Genomic DNA, 17,219 nt, shown 5'->3' on the forward strand with positions numbered 1-17,219 from the left:
CCAGCACTACACACCTGATTCTACTAGTAGAGAGGTACATGTTGTTTAGGCCCCAGCACTACACACCTGATTCTACTAGTAGAAAAGTAGAGAGGTACATGTTGTTTAGGCCCCAGCACTACACACCTGATTCTACTAGTAGAGAGGTACATGTTGTTAGGCCCCAGCACTACACACCTGATTCTACTAGTAGAGAGGTACATGTTGTTTAGGCCCCAGCACTACACACCTGATTCTACTAGTAGAGAGGTACATGTTGTTTAGGCCCCAGCACTACACACCTGATTCTACTAGTAGAAAAGTAGAGAGGTACATGTTGTTTAGGCCCCAGCACTACACACCTGATTCTACTAGTAGAGAGGTACATGTTGTTTAGGCCCCAGCACTACACACCTGATTCTACTAGTAGAGAGGTACATGATGTTTAGGTCCCAGCACAACACACCTGATTCTACTAGTAGAGAGGTACATGTTGTTTAGGTCCCAGCACTACACACCTGATTCTACTAGTAGAGAGGTACATGTTGTTTAGGCCCCAGCACTACACACCTGATTCTACTAGTAGAAGAGTAGAGAGGTACATGTTGTTCAGGTCCCAGCACTACACACCTGATTCTACTAGTAGAGAGGTACATGTTGTTTAGGCCCCAGCACTACACACCTGATTCTACTAGTAGAAAAGTAGAGAGGTACATGTTGTTTAGGCCCCAGCACTACACACCTGATTCTACTAGTAGAGAGGTACATGTTGTTAGGCCCCAGCACTACACACCTGATTCTACTAGTAGAAGAGTAGAGAGGTACATGTTGTTTAGTCCCCAGCACTACACACCTGATTCTACTAGTAGAGAGGTACATGTTGTTTAGGCCCCAGCACTACACACCTGATTCTACTAGTAGAGAGGTACATGTTGTTTAGGCCCCAGCACTACACACCTGATTCTACTAGTAGAGAGGTACATGATGTTTAGGTCCCAGCACAACACACCTGATTCTACTAGTAGAGAGGTATGTGCTCTGATGTGATGATATCTATGTAGTTGGAACAGCTGTGTTGATGTGATTATATCTATGTAGTTGGAACCAGCTGCTCTGATGTGATGATATCTATGTAATTGGAACAGCTGTGTTGATGTGATGATATCTATGTAGTTGGAACAGCTGCTCTGATGTGATGATATCTATGTAGTTGGAACAGCTGCTCTGATGTGATGATATCTATGTAGTTAGAACAGCTGCTCTGATGTGATGATATCTATGTAGTTAGAACCAGCTGCTTTTCAACAACACACTCCATGTAGAGCTTCTTATCTCCCCTCCTTCAGAGCCGCCGAGGTCAAAATCTGTCCTGTTGCCCCTGAACAAGGCAGTTAACCCACTGTTACTCGGTAGGCCGTCATTGTAAATAAGAATGTGTTCATAAACTGACTTGCCTAGATAAATAAAGGTTAAATATTTGTCTTTAAAAAAAAAAAGTTAGATCTGTGATTATTTCAAGGAAAGGAGTTAAGAAGATATCATTTGTGAAGTGTAGTGAAGGAAGGGAGTTGATTGTAACGTCTGCTTCCAACACTCTCAAACACCTAAATCCCCTGATCTCACTCTCCAGATCCCACTCTCAAACACCTAGATCCCCTGATCTCACTCTCCAGATCCCACTCTCAAACACCTAGATCCCCTGAACGCAGCTCACTCTCCAGATCCCACTCTCAAACACCTAGATCCCCTGAGCGCAGCTCACTCTCCAGATCCCACTCTCAAACACCTAGATCCCCTGAACGCAGCTCACTCTCCAGATCCCACTCTCAAACACCTAGATCCCCTGAATGCAGCTCACTCTCCAGATCCCAATCACCTGAATTCTGAGCACCTGTTCACACACCTGTAGGTCATTTACACACACCAATTAGTTCAGTTCTTTGCACCCCATCACTGTGAGGTATTGTTTGTTTTGTGACACACTTCTAGTCGGAGGGCTGGTTTTCCCATAATTTACTCCTCCCATGTACGATAGATTTTGCCTGTCTCACTAACGACTCCTTTTCAATGCCTGTACTCTTGCCTTGTTGGACCTCCTGTGTATGACCTTCTACCTGCCCCATGACCCAGCTACCTGCCTCCTCCTGTGTATGACCTTCTGCCTGCCCCTGGACCCAGCTACCTGCCTCCTCCTGTGTATGACCTTCTGCCTGCCCCTGGACCCAGCTACCTGCCTCCTCCTGTGTATGACCTTCTGCCTGCCCCTCGACCCAGCTACCTGCCTCCTCCTGTGTATGACCTTCTGCCTGCCTCTGGACCCAGCTACCTACCTCCTCCTGTGTATGACCTTTTGCCTGCCCCTGGACCCAGCTACCTGCCTCCTCCTGTGTATGACATTCTGTCTGCCTCTGGACCCAGCTACCTGCCTCCTACTGTGTATGACCTTCTGCCTGCCACTGGACCCAGCAACCTGCCTCCTCCTGTGTATGACCTTCTGCCTGCCCCTGGACCCAGCTACCTGCCTCCTCCTGTGTATGACCTTCTGCCTGCCCCTGGACCCAGCTACCTGCCTCCTCCTGTGTATGACCTTCTGCCTGCCCCTGGACCCAGCTACCTGCCTCCTCCTGTGTATGACCTTCTGCCTGCCTCTGGACCCAGCTACCTGCCTCCTCCTGTGTATGACCTTCTGCCTGCCCCTGGACCCAGCTACCTGCCTCCTCCTGTGTATGACCTTCTGCCTGCCTCTGGACCCAGCTACCTGCCTCCTACTGTGTATGACCTTCTGCCTGCCCCTGGACCCAGCTACCTGCCTCCTCCTGTGTATGACCTTCTGCCTGCCCCTGGACCCAGCTACCTGCCTCCTCCTGTGTATATGACCTTCTGCCTGCCCCTGGACCCAGCTACCTGCCTCCTCCTGCGGTCCTTTACAATAAACACCTGCTGCCAGCTCTCTGTCTCCCATCGTGTTCATTACATTGAGATGGAATCATTTGTGAAGTGTTGGAAGGGAGTTGAGAAGGAATCATTTGTGAAGTGTTGGAAAGAAGAGAGTCAAATAAGGAATCATTTGTGAAGTGTTGGAAAGAAGAGAGTTAAATAAGGAATCATTTGTGAAGTGTTGGAAGGGAGTTGAGAAGGAATAATTTGTGAAGTGTTGGAAAGAAGAGAGTCAAATAAGGAATAATTTGTGAAGTGTTGGAAGGGAGTTGAGAAGGAATCATTTGTGAAGTGTTGGAAAGAAGAGAGTTAAATAAGGAATAATTTGTGAAGTGTTGGAAGGGAGTTGAGAAGGAATCATTTGTGAAGTGTTGAAAGGGAGTTGAGAAGGAATCATTTGTGAAGTGTTGGAAAGAAGAGAGTCAAATAAGGAATCATTTGTGAAGTGTTGGAAAGAAGAGAGTCAAATAAGGAATCATTTGTGAAGTGTTGGAAGGGAGTTGAGAAGGAATCATTTGTGAAGTGTTGGAAAGAAGAGAGTTAAATAAGGAATCATTTGTGAAGTGTTGGCATGAGGCCCGTCTTCTCAGACTTACTGGAAGTACTTTTCCCTTCTCTCTCACCGTTCCAGAGTGTGTGTTTTTTGAGTGTGTGTTTTCCAGAGTGTGTATTCAGTGTTTTTTCAGGGTCATTATTTCTCTGCTACATGTCTGATCACTGGGTACGGTTCACTGGGTACGGATCACTGATGTCCTGCCAAATGCCTCTCTTTAATGGATGAACAACTTGGCAGCGCCGTGCTGTACCTGTTAGTGTCTGTGTGTATGTGGTTGGGTGTGTGTCTGTGTGTATGTGGTTGGGTGTGTGTGTATGTGGTTGGGTGTGTGTGTGTGTGTGTGTGTGTGTGTGTGTGTGTGTGTGTGTGTGTGTGTGTGTGTGTGTGTGTGTGTGTGTGTGTGAGACGGTGTACCTGTTTGCCACTGTGTTAACCGGCATTCATCATGAGAACCAAAAGCCGGGTTGCGTGTGTGTGTGTGTCTGTGGTTGGGTGTGTGTGTGTGTGTGTGTGTGTGTGTGTGTGTGTGTGTGTCTGTGTGTGTGTGTGTGTGTCTGTGTGTGTGACGGTGTACCTGTTTGCCACTGTGTTAACCGGCATTCATCATGAGAACCAAAAGCCGGGGTGTGTGTGTGTCTGTGGTTGGGTGTGTGTGTGTGTGTGTGTCTGTGTGTATGTGGTTGCGTGTGTGTGTGTGTGTGCGTGTGAGTGTGTGTGTGTGCGTGTGTGTGTGAGAGATTAGTGTTTTGGGGTGAGACAGGAAGGAACAGGTCACGGGACAAGGTAATCTCAGGCCTCTTCACACACACCGACACACACATATATACACACACACACACATATACACACACACACACACATATACACTATCCCTCTTCATCTCCCCCCTCCTCACCTACATTCCAGCCAGCATTACGGCAGCAGGCCTCAGCAGCTGGACAGCTGGGATGTGTTGTCTCAGTAAACTACCTAGTCACCGGGTCAGTAAGTCATGGGACTGGGCTGGCTCTGTTTGGTTTGGTACAATGACTGTGTGTGTGTGTGTGTCTGTGATCACCAGGGGTCTTGGACTCTACTAAGGTTTAGTACCAGGAAGTGACTGGCATCGCCCTGACAACCCTTAAGCCATGACCCCTCTTAATCCCGCCCAGCAGTAGCTACAGGTCCAGAATCAGATTACTTCCCACCTCTGCCCCTCCAGCTTCCCTTTACCCTGCTTTAGGGTACATCTCAACTGGCACCCTATTCTCTACATCGTGCACTACTTAGCCTTATGGGTTCTAGTCTGAAGTAGTACACGATATAGGGATTAAATCAAATCAAATCACATTTTATTAGTCACGAATACAACAGGTGTAGTAGACCTTACAGTGAAACGCTTACTTACAAGCCCTTAACCAACAATGCAGTTTTAAGAAAAATAACGATAATAAAATAATGTTAACGAAAAAATAGATAAGTAAAAAATAACAAATAATTAAAGAGCAGCAGTAAAATAACAGTAGAGATAAATATATTTTATTTATTTAACCTTTATTTAACTAGGCAAGGGGGTAGCAGTTAGTCGAGGTAATTGAGGTAATATGTACATATAGGTAGAATGAAAGTGACTATGCATAGATAATAAACAGAGAATAGCAGCAGAGTAAAACAGGGGGTTCTGGGTAGCCCTTTGATGAGCTGTTCAGGAGTCTTATGGCTTCGGGGGGGTTAGAAACTGTTAAGAAGCCTTTTGGATCTCGACTTGGTGCTCAGGTACCGCTTACTGTGCGGTAGCAGAGAGAACAGTCTATGACTAGGGTGGCTGGAGTCTTTGACCATTTTTAGGGCCTTCCTCTGACACCGCCTGGTATAGAGGTTCCTGGATGGCAGGAAGCTTGGCCCCTGTGATGTACAAGGCCGTACGCACTACCCTCTGTAGAGCCTTGCGGTCGGAGGCCGAGCAGTTGCCATACCAGGCAGTGATGCAACCAGTCAGGATGCTCTCGATGGTGCAGCTGTAGAACCTTTTGAGGAACAGAGGACTCATGCCAAATCTTTTCAGTCTCCTGAGGGGGAAAAGGCGTTGTCGTGCCCTCTTCAAGACTGTCTTGGTGTGTTTGGACCATGATAGTTTGTTGGTGATGTGGACACCAAGGAACTTGAAGCTCTAAACCTGCTTCACTGCAGCCCCATCGATGAGAATGGGGGCGTGCTCGGTCCTCCTTTTCCTGTAGTCCACAATAATGTCCTTAGTCTTGGTTACATTGAGGGATAGGTTGTTATTCTGGCACCACCCGGCCAGGTCTCTGACCTCCTCCCTATAGGCTGTCTCAACATTGTCGGTGATCAGGCCTACCACTGTTGTGTCGTCAGCAAACTTAATGATGGTGTTGTAGTCATGCCTGGCATGATTGAACAGGGAGTACAGGAGGGGACTGAGCACGCACCCCTGAGGGGCACCCGTGTTGAGGATTAGCGTGGCAGATGTGTTGTTAGGATGCCATTTTGGTATAGACCTAGCTTCAGTAATTCCAGGTTGACCCTAACAACCGGTCTAAGATCAGGTTACCAACACCCGGTCTCCTCTCATCCATCCTATGGCTTTTAGACACTGGGCAATACATTGGTTGCTCTCTCTTTTCAGATCAGTGCAGATACATGAACACAGTCTTACCCACGCACACACACACAGATAACTCCACACTCCACCCTAGTTCCTTGTAGAGTCGTGATCTTAAAGGGGAATGGAAACACTTACCAGTTCCAGTGAGCTGCCTTTCTGAATCCTAGTGTTTCCATTCCCCTTTAATGTCCTTCAGGAAGGGGAGGGACTAGTGTTTCCATTCCCCTTTAATGTCCTTCAGGAAGGGGAGGAACTAGTGTTTCCATTCCCCTTTAATGTCCTTCAGAAAGGGGAGGGACTAGTGTTTCCATTCCCCTTTAATGTCCTTCAGGAAGGGGAGGAACTAGTGTTTCCAATCCCCTTTAATGTCCTTCAGGAAGGGGAGAGACTAGTGTTTCCATTCCCCTTTAATGTCCTTCAGGAAGGGGAGAGACTAGTGTTTCCATTCCCCTTTAATGTCCTTCAGGAAGGGGAGAGACTAGTGTTTCCATTCCCCTTTAATGTCCTTCAGGAAGGGGAGAGACTAGTGTTTCCATTCCCCTTTAATGTCCTTCAGGAAGGGAAGGAACTAGTGTTTCCATTCCCCTTTAATGTCCTTCAGGAAGGGAAGGAACTAGTGTTTCCATTCCCCTTTAATGTCCTTCAGGAAGGGGAGGGACTAGTGTTTCAATTCCCCTTTAATGTTCTTCAGGAAGGGGAGGAACTGAAAGCTGCTGTTGTGGAACCTTCTATTAGCAGTGTGAATACCTCGCCTGCCTAAAGGTCTGTCTTTTTCAGACATCAATTTCCTGTGTTTGAGGGGTCACTTTAATCTCGCTGGATTGATTGCGTTCATTATTTGTTTAACACTTCTTTTGGTTACTACATGATTCCATATGTGTTATTTAATAGTTTTGATGTCTTCGCTATTATTCTACAATGTAGAACATTTTATAAATAAATAAAAACCCTGGAATGAGTAGTTGTGTCCAATGTTACTGGTACAGTGTAGTGTAATCTAGAGCCAAGCTTTTTGATTTTAAATTGCATGGTTATCCTGCTATTGACACCTGTTGAATTATGCAAGAGAAAGTGACAAAAACAAAATGAATTAGTCAGTCTAGACAGGTAAGTGCAGGTAGCAGGTTTTTGGTCCTGTTCCACCACTTTATGTTAATTTATTCACGACTGCAAATATACCCTTCATAAATTATTCATACCCCTTGACTTATTCCACATTTTTGTTGTGTTAAATCCTGTGTTACAGCCTGAATTCAAAATTGATTAAAAAAAATAAAACACTCGTTCTTTCTCCTCAACAATCTCTTTTAGAACCAGTTTAAAAACTCATTCTTTCTCCTTAAACTCTTTCTTTTAGAACCAGTTTAAAAACTCGTTCTTTCTCCTCAACGATCTCTTTTAGAACCACTGCCAACATACATTCTTTCTCCTCTGTGTGGTGTGGTGTGTGGAATCCCAGCCAACTAGGTATACAGTGTCAGATGAGATGCGACAGCCTCAAATTCAATTTGTTGACAGGGAGCCATTGTGGTGCTGAAATAAAAATAAAAATAAATAAATATAAAAATAAAAAATCTCATCCATCTATACACAATACTCCATAATACAGAAATATCTCATTCACACCACTGATTCAATACTTTGTAGAAGCACCAATGGTTCCAGTCGTTCTGGGTAAATCTCTAAGAGCTTTCCCGCTTTCCACACCTGGATGGTGCAACATTTACCCATTATTATTTACTGTTAAATTGGCTGTTGATCATTGCTAGGCAACCATTTTCAGGTCTTGCCATAGATTTTCAAGAATATTTAAGTCGAAACTGTAACTCGGCCACTCGGTAACATTCAATGTCTTCTTGGCAAGCAACTCCAGTGTAGCTTTGGTCTTATGTTTTAGGTTATTGTGTTTGTCATCTCCCAGTGTCTGGTAGAAAGCAGACTGAACCAGGGGATTTCCTCTCGGATTTTGTCATTTCTTAGCTCCATTCAGTTGATCTTTTGTCTTGGAAAAACTCCCCAGTCCTTAACGATTACAAGCATACCCATAACATGATGCAGTCCACCACTATGCTTGAAAATATGGCCTGATGAGGAAGTCAATCAAAACTCATGTTAAACACTATTATTGCACACAAGAGTGAGTCAACTCAACATATTATGTGACATGTTAAGCACATTTTTATTCCTGAACTTATTTAGGCGTTTCCATAACAACGAGGTTGAATATTCAAGACATTTCAGCTCTACATTTTTTTTATTAATCTGTAAAAATTCCGGGAAAAAACAATTCCGCTTTGACATTATGGGATATTTGGCCATTGACCCCCCCCCCCCCCCCCCCTGCAAAAAAAATCACAATTTAATAAATTTTACATTCAGCCTGTAACACAACACAAAGTTAAGAGGTGTGAATAATTTCTGAAGGCACTGTATAGCATATGCAAATAAGGCACATATATATCTTTATCTTATCACAAAGTGTAAAAACAATACCTGATATAACATGAAAAAAATGACCGCATTAGAAGAAGACATTTTTTTTTTTATTTTACCAAAAAATGGAAACAGGATTTTTCACCAAAATGCCAGAAGGCCTTTCTTTATTTGACCGTGCCAGTACAATGTTTTTTACGTGCTATAATTCAGTTAATATCTGCTGGATTTAAAAACATTCTAAAAGTTTGTCCAACTGTTGCATTTATTTAAATTGGTTTTTTAAACCTTTGAACAATCTTGATGAACATTTGCTACTTCTACCCTGAGTCACATGTTTCCCCCTGCCTGGCGGACATACATGTGATTGAACAGGTTACTAATTGGACTGGGCACAAGACAGAACAGCCCCTGATGCTCAGCTACAGCCACAGCAGTCAGCACCACAATGGCTCCCTGTCAACAAATTGAATTTGAGGCTGTCGCATCTCATCTGACACGGTATACCTAGTTGGCTGGGACTCCACACACCACACCACACAGAGGAGAAAGAATGTATGTTGGCAGTGGTTCTAAAAGAGATCGTTTGAGGAGAAAGAATGAGTGTTTAAACTGGTTCTAAAAGAGATCGTTGAGGAGAAAGGAGTGTTTAAACTGGTTCTAAAAGAGATCGTTGAGGAGAAAGGAGTGTTTAAACTGGTTCTAAAAGAGATCGTTGAGGAGAAAGAACGAGTGTTTAAACTGGTTCTAAAAGAGATCGTTGAGGAGAAAGAACGAGTGTTTAAACTGGTTCTAAAAGAGATCGTTGAGGAGAAAGAACGAGTGTTTAAACTGGTTCTAAAAGAGATCGTTGAGGAGAAAGAACGAGTGTTTAAACTGGTTCTAAAAGAGATTGTTGAGGAGAAAGAACGAGTGTTTAAACTGGTTCTAAAAGAGATCGTTGAGGAGAAAGAACGAGTGTTTAAACTGGTTCTAAAAGAGATCGTTGAGTTTGTATCTCTCCATTCAAATAAACATGGCCACCAAACAAGGAGGCAAAGTGAAATGATCTGAAACATCTGTTGGATAGGAGAAGACCGGACAATTTGGCCTCTGGAGAGACAGAGGGAGAGAGAGAAAGAGAGAGAAAGCGAGAGTGTGTGTGTGTACATGCGTGCCTGTGTTCAAAGAGATTAGTCCACAGCAGTAGAGACAGATGTAGCCTTGTGTGTTGTTGTAACTAAGGGGGGTAGCCTAGCTTAGCCTAGCTTAGCCTGGCCTGCTACCCAACCTCTGATCTGTTTACTCTTTAGCTATTAGCATCACGCTAGCAGAGACTAACATTCGCCAACGATTTTAAATGAGCAAACCTCATTAGGTTTAGCCTGGCTATGCTTATTAGGTTTAGGAAGAAGGACTGTCATCTATCAATTAAGGAATAGCAGGGTCAACCCCATAAACTGATCTAAGGCCAGTTATACATCTCACCTCCTATTGATCAAATCAAATCAAATTGTATTGGTCACATATACATGGTTAGCAGATGTTCATGCGAGTGTAACAAAATGCTTGTGCTTCTAGTTCCAACAGTGCAGTAATATCTAACAAGTAATCTAACGATTCCCCAACAACTACCTAATACACACACATCTAACAAGTAATCTAACAATTCCCCAACAACTACCTAATACACACAAATCTAACAAGTAATCTAACAATTCCCCAACAACTACCTAATACACATGAATCTAAAGGGGTGAATGAGAATATGTACATATAAATATATGGATGAGCGATGGCCGAGCAGCATAGGCAAGGTGCAATAGATGGTATAAAATACAGTATACACATATGATATGAGTAATGTAAGATATGTAAACATTATTAAAGTGGCATTATTTAAAGTGGTGTTGTTTAAAGTGACTAGTGACCGATTTAATAAAGTGTCAAGTGATTGGGTCTCAAGGTGGCAGCAGCCTCTCTGAGTTAGTGATTGCTGTTTAACAGTCTGATGGCCTTGAGATAGAAGCTGTTCTTCAGTCTCTCAGTCCCAGCTTTGATGCACCTGTATTGACCTCGCCTTCTGGATGATAGCGGTGTGAACAGGCAGTGGCTCGGGTGGTTGTTGTCCTTGATGATCTTCTTGGCCTTCCTGTGGCATCGTGTGCTGTAGGTATCCTGGAGGGCAGATAGTTTGCCCCCGGTGATGCGTTGTGCGGACCTCACTACCCTCTGGAGAGCCTTACGGTCGAAGGCGGTGCAGTTGCCGTACCAGGCTGTGATACAGCCCGACAGGATGCTCTCGATTGTGCATCTGTAGAAGTTTGTCAGGGTTTTAGGTGACAAGCCAAATTTCTTCAGCCTCCTGTGGCGCTGTTGCACCTTCTTCACCACACTGTGGGTGGACCATTTCAGTTTGTCTGTGATGTGTACGCAGAGGAACTTAAAACTTTCCACCTGCTCCACTATGGTTCCTTCAATGTGGACAGGGGTGCTCCCTCTGCTATTCCCTGAAGTCCATGATCATCTCCTTTGCTTTGTTGATATTGAGTGAGAGGTTGTTTTCCTGACACCACACGCCGAGTGCCCTCACCTCCTCCCTGTAGGCCGTCTTGTCGTTGTTGGTGACCAAGCCCACTACTGATGTGTCGTCTGCAAACTTGATGATTGAGTTGGAGGCGTGCGTGGCCACGCAGTCATGGGTGAACAAGGAGTACAGGAGAGGGGTGAGCACACACCCTTGTGGGGCCCCAGTGTTGAGAGTCAGTGAAGTCGAGGTGTTGTTTCCTAACTTCTCCACCTGGGTGCGGCCCGTCAGAAAGTCCAGGACCCAGTTGCAAAGGGTGGGGGTTGAGACCCAGGGCCTCCAGCTTGATGATGAGCTTGGAGGGAACTATGGTATTGAATGCTGAGCTGTAGTCAATGAACAGCATTCTTACATATATATTATTTTTGTTCAGATGGGATAGGGCAGTGTGCAGTGTGATGGCGATTGGGTCATCTGTAGACCTGTTGGGGCGGTATACAAATTGAAGTGGGTCTAGGATGGCAGGAAACAGGGGAGTGCTGTTCCACTGTGACACCTAGCCGAGAGGAAACAGGGGAGTGCTGTTCCACTGTGACACCTAACCCAGAGGAAACAGGGGAGTGCTGTTCCACTGTGACACCTAACCCAGAGGAAACAGGGAGGTGCTGTTCCACTGTGACACCTAACCCAGAGGAAACAGGGGAGTGCTGTTCCACTGTGACACCTAACCCAGAGGAAACAGGAAGGTGCTGTTCCACTGTGACACCTAACCCAGAGGAAACAGGGGGGTGCTGTTCCACTGTGACACCTAACCCAGAGGAAACAGGGGAGTGCTGTTCCACTGGGACACCTAACCCAGAGGAAACAGGGGAGTGCTGTTCCACTGGGACACCTAACCCAGAGGAAACAGGGGAGTGCTGTTCCACTGTGACACCTAACCCAGAGGAAACAGGGTGGTGCTGTTCCACTGTGACACCTAACCCAGAGGAAACAGGGGAGTGCTGTTCCACTGTGACACCTAACCCAGAGGAAACAGGGGAGTGCTGTTCCACTGTGACACCTAACCCAGAGGAAACAGGGGAGTGCTGTTCTACTGTGACACCTAACCCAGAGGAAACAGGGTGGTGCTGTTCCACTGTGACACCTAACCCAGAGGAAACAGGGTGGTGCTGTTCCACTGTGACACCTAACCCAGAGGAAACAGGGAAGTGCTGTTCCACTGTGACACCTAACCCAGAGGAAACAGGTTGGTGCTGTTCCACTGTGACACCTAACCCAGAGGAAACAGGGAGGTGCTGTTCCACTGTGACACCTAACCCAGAGGAAACAGGGAGGTGCTGTTCCACTGTGACACCTAACCCAGAGGAAACAGGGTGGTGCTGTTCCACTGTGACACCTAACCCAGAGGAAACAGGGGAGTGCTGTTCCACTGTGACACCTAACCCAGAGGAAACAGGGGAGTGCTGTTCCACTGTGACATCTAACCCAGAGGAAACAGGGGAGTGCTGTTCCACTGGGACACCTAACCCAGAGGAAACAGGGGAGTGCTGTTCCACTGTGACACCTAACCCAGAGGAAACAGGGTGGTGCTGTTCCACTGTGACACCTAACCCAGAGGAAACAGGGGAGTGCTGTTCCACTGTGACACCTAACCCAGAGGAAACAGGGGAGTGCTGTTCCACTGTGACACCTAACCCAGAGGAAACAGGGTGGTGCTGTTCCACTGTGACACCTAACCCAGAGGAAACAGGGGAGTGCTGTTCCACTGTGACACCTAACCCAGAGGAAACAGGGGAGTGCTGTTCCACTGTGACACCTAACCCAGAGGAAACAGGGTGGTGCTGTTCCACTGTGACACCTAACGCAGAGGAAACAGGAGAGTGCTGTTCCACTGTGACACCTAACCCAGAGGAAACAGGGAGGTGCTGTTCCACTGTGACACCTAACCCAGAGGAAACAGGGTGGTGCTGTTCCACTGTGACACCTAACCCAGAGGAAACAGGGGAGTGCTGTTCCACTGTGACACCTAACCCAGAGGAAACAGGGGAGTGCTGTTCCTAACCCAGAGGAAACAGGGTGGTGCTGTTCCACTGTGACACCTAACCCAGAGGAAACAGGGGAGTGCTGTGACACCTAACCCAGAGGAAACAGGGAGGTGCTGTTCCACTGTGACACCTAACCCAGAGGAAACAGGGTGGTACTGTGACACCTAACCCAGAGGAAACAGGGAAGTGCTGTTCCACTGTGACACCTAACCCAGAGGAAACAGGGGAGTGCTGTTCCACTGTGACACCTAACCCAGAGGAAACAGGGTGGTGCTGTTCCACTGTGACACCTAACCCAGAGGAAACAGGGGGGTGCTGTTCCACTGTGACACCTAACCCAGAGGAAACAGGGGAGTGCTGTTCCACTGTGACACCTAACCCAGAGGAAACAGGGTGGTGCTGTTCCTAACCCAGAGGAAACAGGGAAGTGCTGTTCCACTGTGACACCTAACCCAGAGGAAACAGGGGAGTGCTGTTCCACTGTGACACCTAACCCAGAGGAAACAGGGGAGTGCTGTTCCACTGTGACACCTAACCCAGAGGAAACAGGGGAGTGCTGTTCCACTGTGACACCTAACCCAGAGGAAACAGGGGAGTGCTGTTCCACTGTGACACCTAACCCAGAGGAAACAGGGTGGTGCTGTTCCACTGTGACACCTAACCCAGAGGAAACAGGGGAGTGCTGTTCCACTGTGACACCTAACCCAGAGGAAACAGGGGAGTGCTGTTCCACTGTGACAACTAACCCAGAGGAAACAGGGGAGTGCTGTTCCACTGTGACACCTAACCCAGAGGAAACAGGGTGGTGCTGTTCCACTGTGACACCTAACCCAGAGGAAACAGGGGAGTGCTGTTACACTGTGACACCTAACCCAGAGGAAACAGGGTGGTGCTGTTCCACTGTGACACCTAACCCAGAGGAAACAGGGTGGTGCTGTTCCACTGTGACACCTAACCCAGAGGAAACGGGAGTGCTGTTCCACTGTGACACCTAACCCAGAGGAAACAGGGGAGTGCTGTTCCACTGTGACACCTAACCCAGAGGAAACAGGGGAGTGCTGTTCCACTGTGACACCTAACCCAGAGGAAACAGGGGAGTGCTGTTCCACTGTGACACCTAACCCAGAGGAAACAGGGGGGTGCTGTTCCACTGTGACACCTAACCCAGAGGAAACAGGGGAGTGCTGTTCCACTGTGACACCTAACCCAGAGGAAACAGGGCAGTGCTGTTCCACTGTGACACCTAACCCAGAGGAAACAGGACAGTGCTGTTCCACTGTGACACCTAACCCAGAGGAAACAGGGGAGTGCTGTTCCACTGTGACACCTAACCCAGAGGAAACAAGGTGGTGCTGTTCCTAACCCAGAGGAAACAGGGGGGTGCTGTTCCACTGTGACACCTAACCCAGAGGAAACAGGGGAGTGCTGTTCCACTGTGACACCTAACCCAGAGGAAACAGGGGAGTGCTGTTCCACTGTGACACCTAACCCAGAGGAAACAGGGAGGTGCTGTTCCACTGTGACACCTAACCCAGAGGAAACAGGGTGGTGCTGTTCCACTGTGACACCTAACCCAGAGGAAACAGGGGGTGCTGTTCCTAACCCAGAGGAAACAGGGGAGTGCTGTTCCACTGTGACAACTAACCCAGAGGAAACATGGGAGTGCTGTTCAACTGTGACACCTCACCCAGAGGAAACAGAGCAGTGCTGTTCAACTGTGACACCTCACCCAGAGGAAACAGGGGGGTGCTGTTCAACTGTGACACCTAACTCAGAGGAAACAGGGGAGTGCTGTTCCACACTCTACAACACACACTACAACACATATGTAATCACTGACTATATCACAGGCCAGCCAGAGGCTAAGCTAATTTGTTTAGCGCCTCAAATCAACACCTGTCTAAACTGAGCCCAGGAATGAAGAGAGAGAGAAAGAGAGATAGAGACAAAGAGAGTTCCATAACATAACTACAGAGTGATGTGTATTAGCCTACTAACTCAACTACATAGTGATGTATATTAGCCCACTAACACAACTACAGAGTGATGTGTATTAGCCCACTAACACAACTACAGAGTGATGTGTATTAGCCCACTAACACAACTACAGAGTGATGTGTATTAGCCCACTAACACAATTACAGAGTGATGTGTATTAGCCCACTAACACAACTACAGAGTGATGTGTATTAGCCCACAACTACAGAGTGATGTGTATTAGCTCACTAACACAACTACAGAGTGATGTGTATTAGCTCACTAACACAACTACAGAGTGATGTGTATTAGCCCACAACACAACTACAGAGTGATGTGTATTAGCCCACTAACACAACTACAGAGTGATGTGTATTAGCCCACTAACACAACTACAGAGTGATGTGTATTAGCCCACTAACACATCACTCTACAGAGTGATGTGTATTAGCCCACTAACACAACTACAGAGTGATGTGTATTAGCCCACTAACACAACTACAGAGTGATGTGTATTAGCCCACTAACACAACTACAGAGTGATGTGTATTAGCCCACTAACACAACTACAGAGCAGACACATATGGGGTGCAGTGCAGTGCATATTTGTGTCATGATCTATATATCTATCTCCTGTGCCAGAGAGCAGACCTATTACAGTGGGGTCTTGTTGATCAGGGGGTTAAGTTTGGTAGGTCTGGGCTCCTACTGTGTCAGGAGCACCACTACTCCTCCTCTAAACTAAGTGAGTTGGGAAGTTTATTTTAGCTTTATTTAACTAGACAAGTCAGTTAAGAACACATTCTTACTTACAATGACAGCCTTGGAACAGTGGATTTAACTTCCTTTTTCAGGAAGAACGACTGATTCTTTATCTGGTCAGCTCGGAGATTCGACCCAGCAACCTTTCAGTTACTGACCCAACGCTCTAACCAATAGGCTACCTGCTGCCCCAAGTGGTGAGGTTCATGTAGTTCAACTCGTCATTAAAGTAGCTTGGTTGAAGTAGCTTGGTTGTAGTTGAACTCAATTCTAATCTAGCGCGTGTTTTCAGTAGTCAATTACTGTTTTGCCACGTAGTGGTGTAACTAACTATTAGAACTACAAACTACTTTTTTTTTTTTTTTTTATAAAATAAAATATAGGCAAAAAGTAGGCAATAAATCACTTTATTTTTCTGCATCTCAGATCTGCCTAATTCTGACTTGAAAAAGAGTATTTGTGTTTGCTAGGTAAAGTGTTTTCAGAGTAGCTTCGCCGACACCGCTGAGTTGACATAACCTGTCTCTCTCTATACCTGCGGAGACTTCCTGTACCGTCTGATTATTACACACTAATCACACACTACACTGACTCTGATTCTGCTGGAGGGAGGAAAACATATGAGAGGACTGCATTTCCTCTCTATGACGCTTTCCCAAAGCACGTCCCCCGCCTAAAACGCAGTGTAAAAATCAGAGTGCTTTTGAAGTAGCCTAAAGGTTAACATCAATGTATCCCATTCACTTCAGACGACGTTTTATGTTGATTCAACCGCTTTGTGTTTTGAACGTGTATTAGTGTACGTGGGACAGACAGAGGCGCTTACCTTCGAAGTCTGATAGAATCCCCTCCAGGTGGTCGTTGACGGAGATATGGGACATCCTGACTGTCCTTATCAACTCTTCCGGAGTTCACTGCAGCTCGATATAACGGGGTAAAAAAGTAGTTTATAGTTTATAAAAAATATCGTTTATATTCAAATAAAAACGTTATTCCTTCCAAAGAAAATCCACTTGCATAACAGAAGAAAACAAACGGATCCACCGTCTTGGAATAGAACTCCGCGGGTCTTGCAACCAAAAAGTTGCGGGTTTTTTTCTGAAATCGGATCACATCGGAGAGCGAGCGCACAACTGTTTGCTTCAGCATATGCCTCCTGCCTCCGTCCGTCGGTCCGTCTGTCTGTGTCAGGAGAGGGTTTGAGCGGGTCTCCGGCGATGCGCCTCCCCTCTGGTCTCCCCTGCGAGTGGAGCCCTGCCCCCTGTAGCCTGCCCTACCCTGGATGTAGGGATGAATCGAGGGATAGGGAGAGAGGAAGAAGAGGGGCGGACCTCCGTCCTTCATCTAGCCCCTAGACATTGTAGGCAACACCTGGAATGGGGAGTCAGTAAAATGTCTCGTCCTGGCTGCCTTCATTCA

General features: G+C 46.4%; 1 protein-coding gene across 1 annotated transcript in view; it reads right to left on the reverse strand.

Moving 5' to 3' along the window:
- Positions 1-16,984, reverse strand: part of LOC139365280 (neuronal-specific septin-3-like) — a 150,682-nt gene extending 133,698 nt beyond the window's left edge. Inside the window, exon 1 of the mRNA XM_071102792.1 lies at positions 16,627-16,984. Coding sequence (XP_070958893.1) covers positions 16,627-16,681 — 55 coding nt within the window. The 5' untranslated portion in view covers positions 16,682-16,984. The remainder of the gene's footprint in view (positions 1-16,626) is intronic.
- Positions 16,985-17,219: the final 235 nt, after the last annotated feature.

The sequence above is a fragment of the Oncorhynchus clarkii genome, chromosome 13, assembly GCF_045791955.1.
Source record: "Oncorhynchus clarkii lewisi isolate Uvic-CL-2024 chromosome 13, UVic_Ocla_1.0, whole genome shotgun sequence".
NCBI classification, from domain to species: domain Eukaryota; kingdom Metazoa; phylum Chordata; class Actinopteri; order Salmoniformes; family Salmonidae; genus Oncorhynchus; species Oncorhynchus clarkii.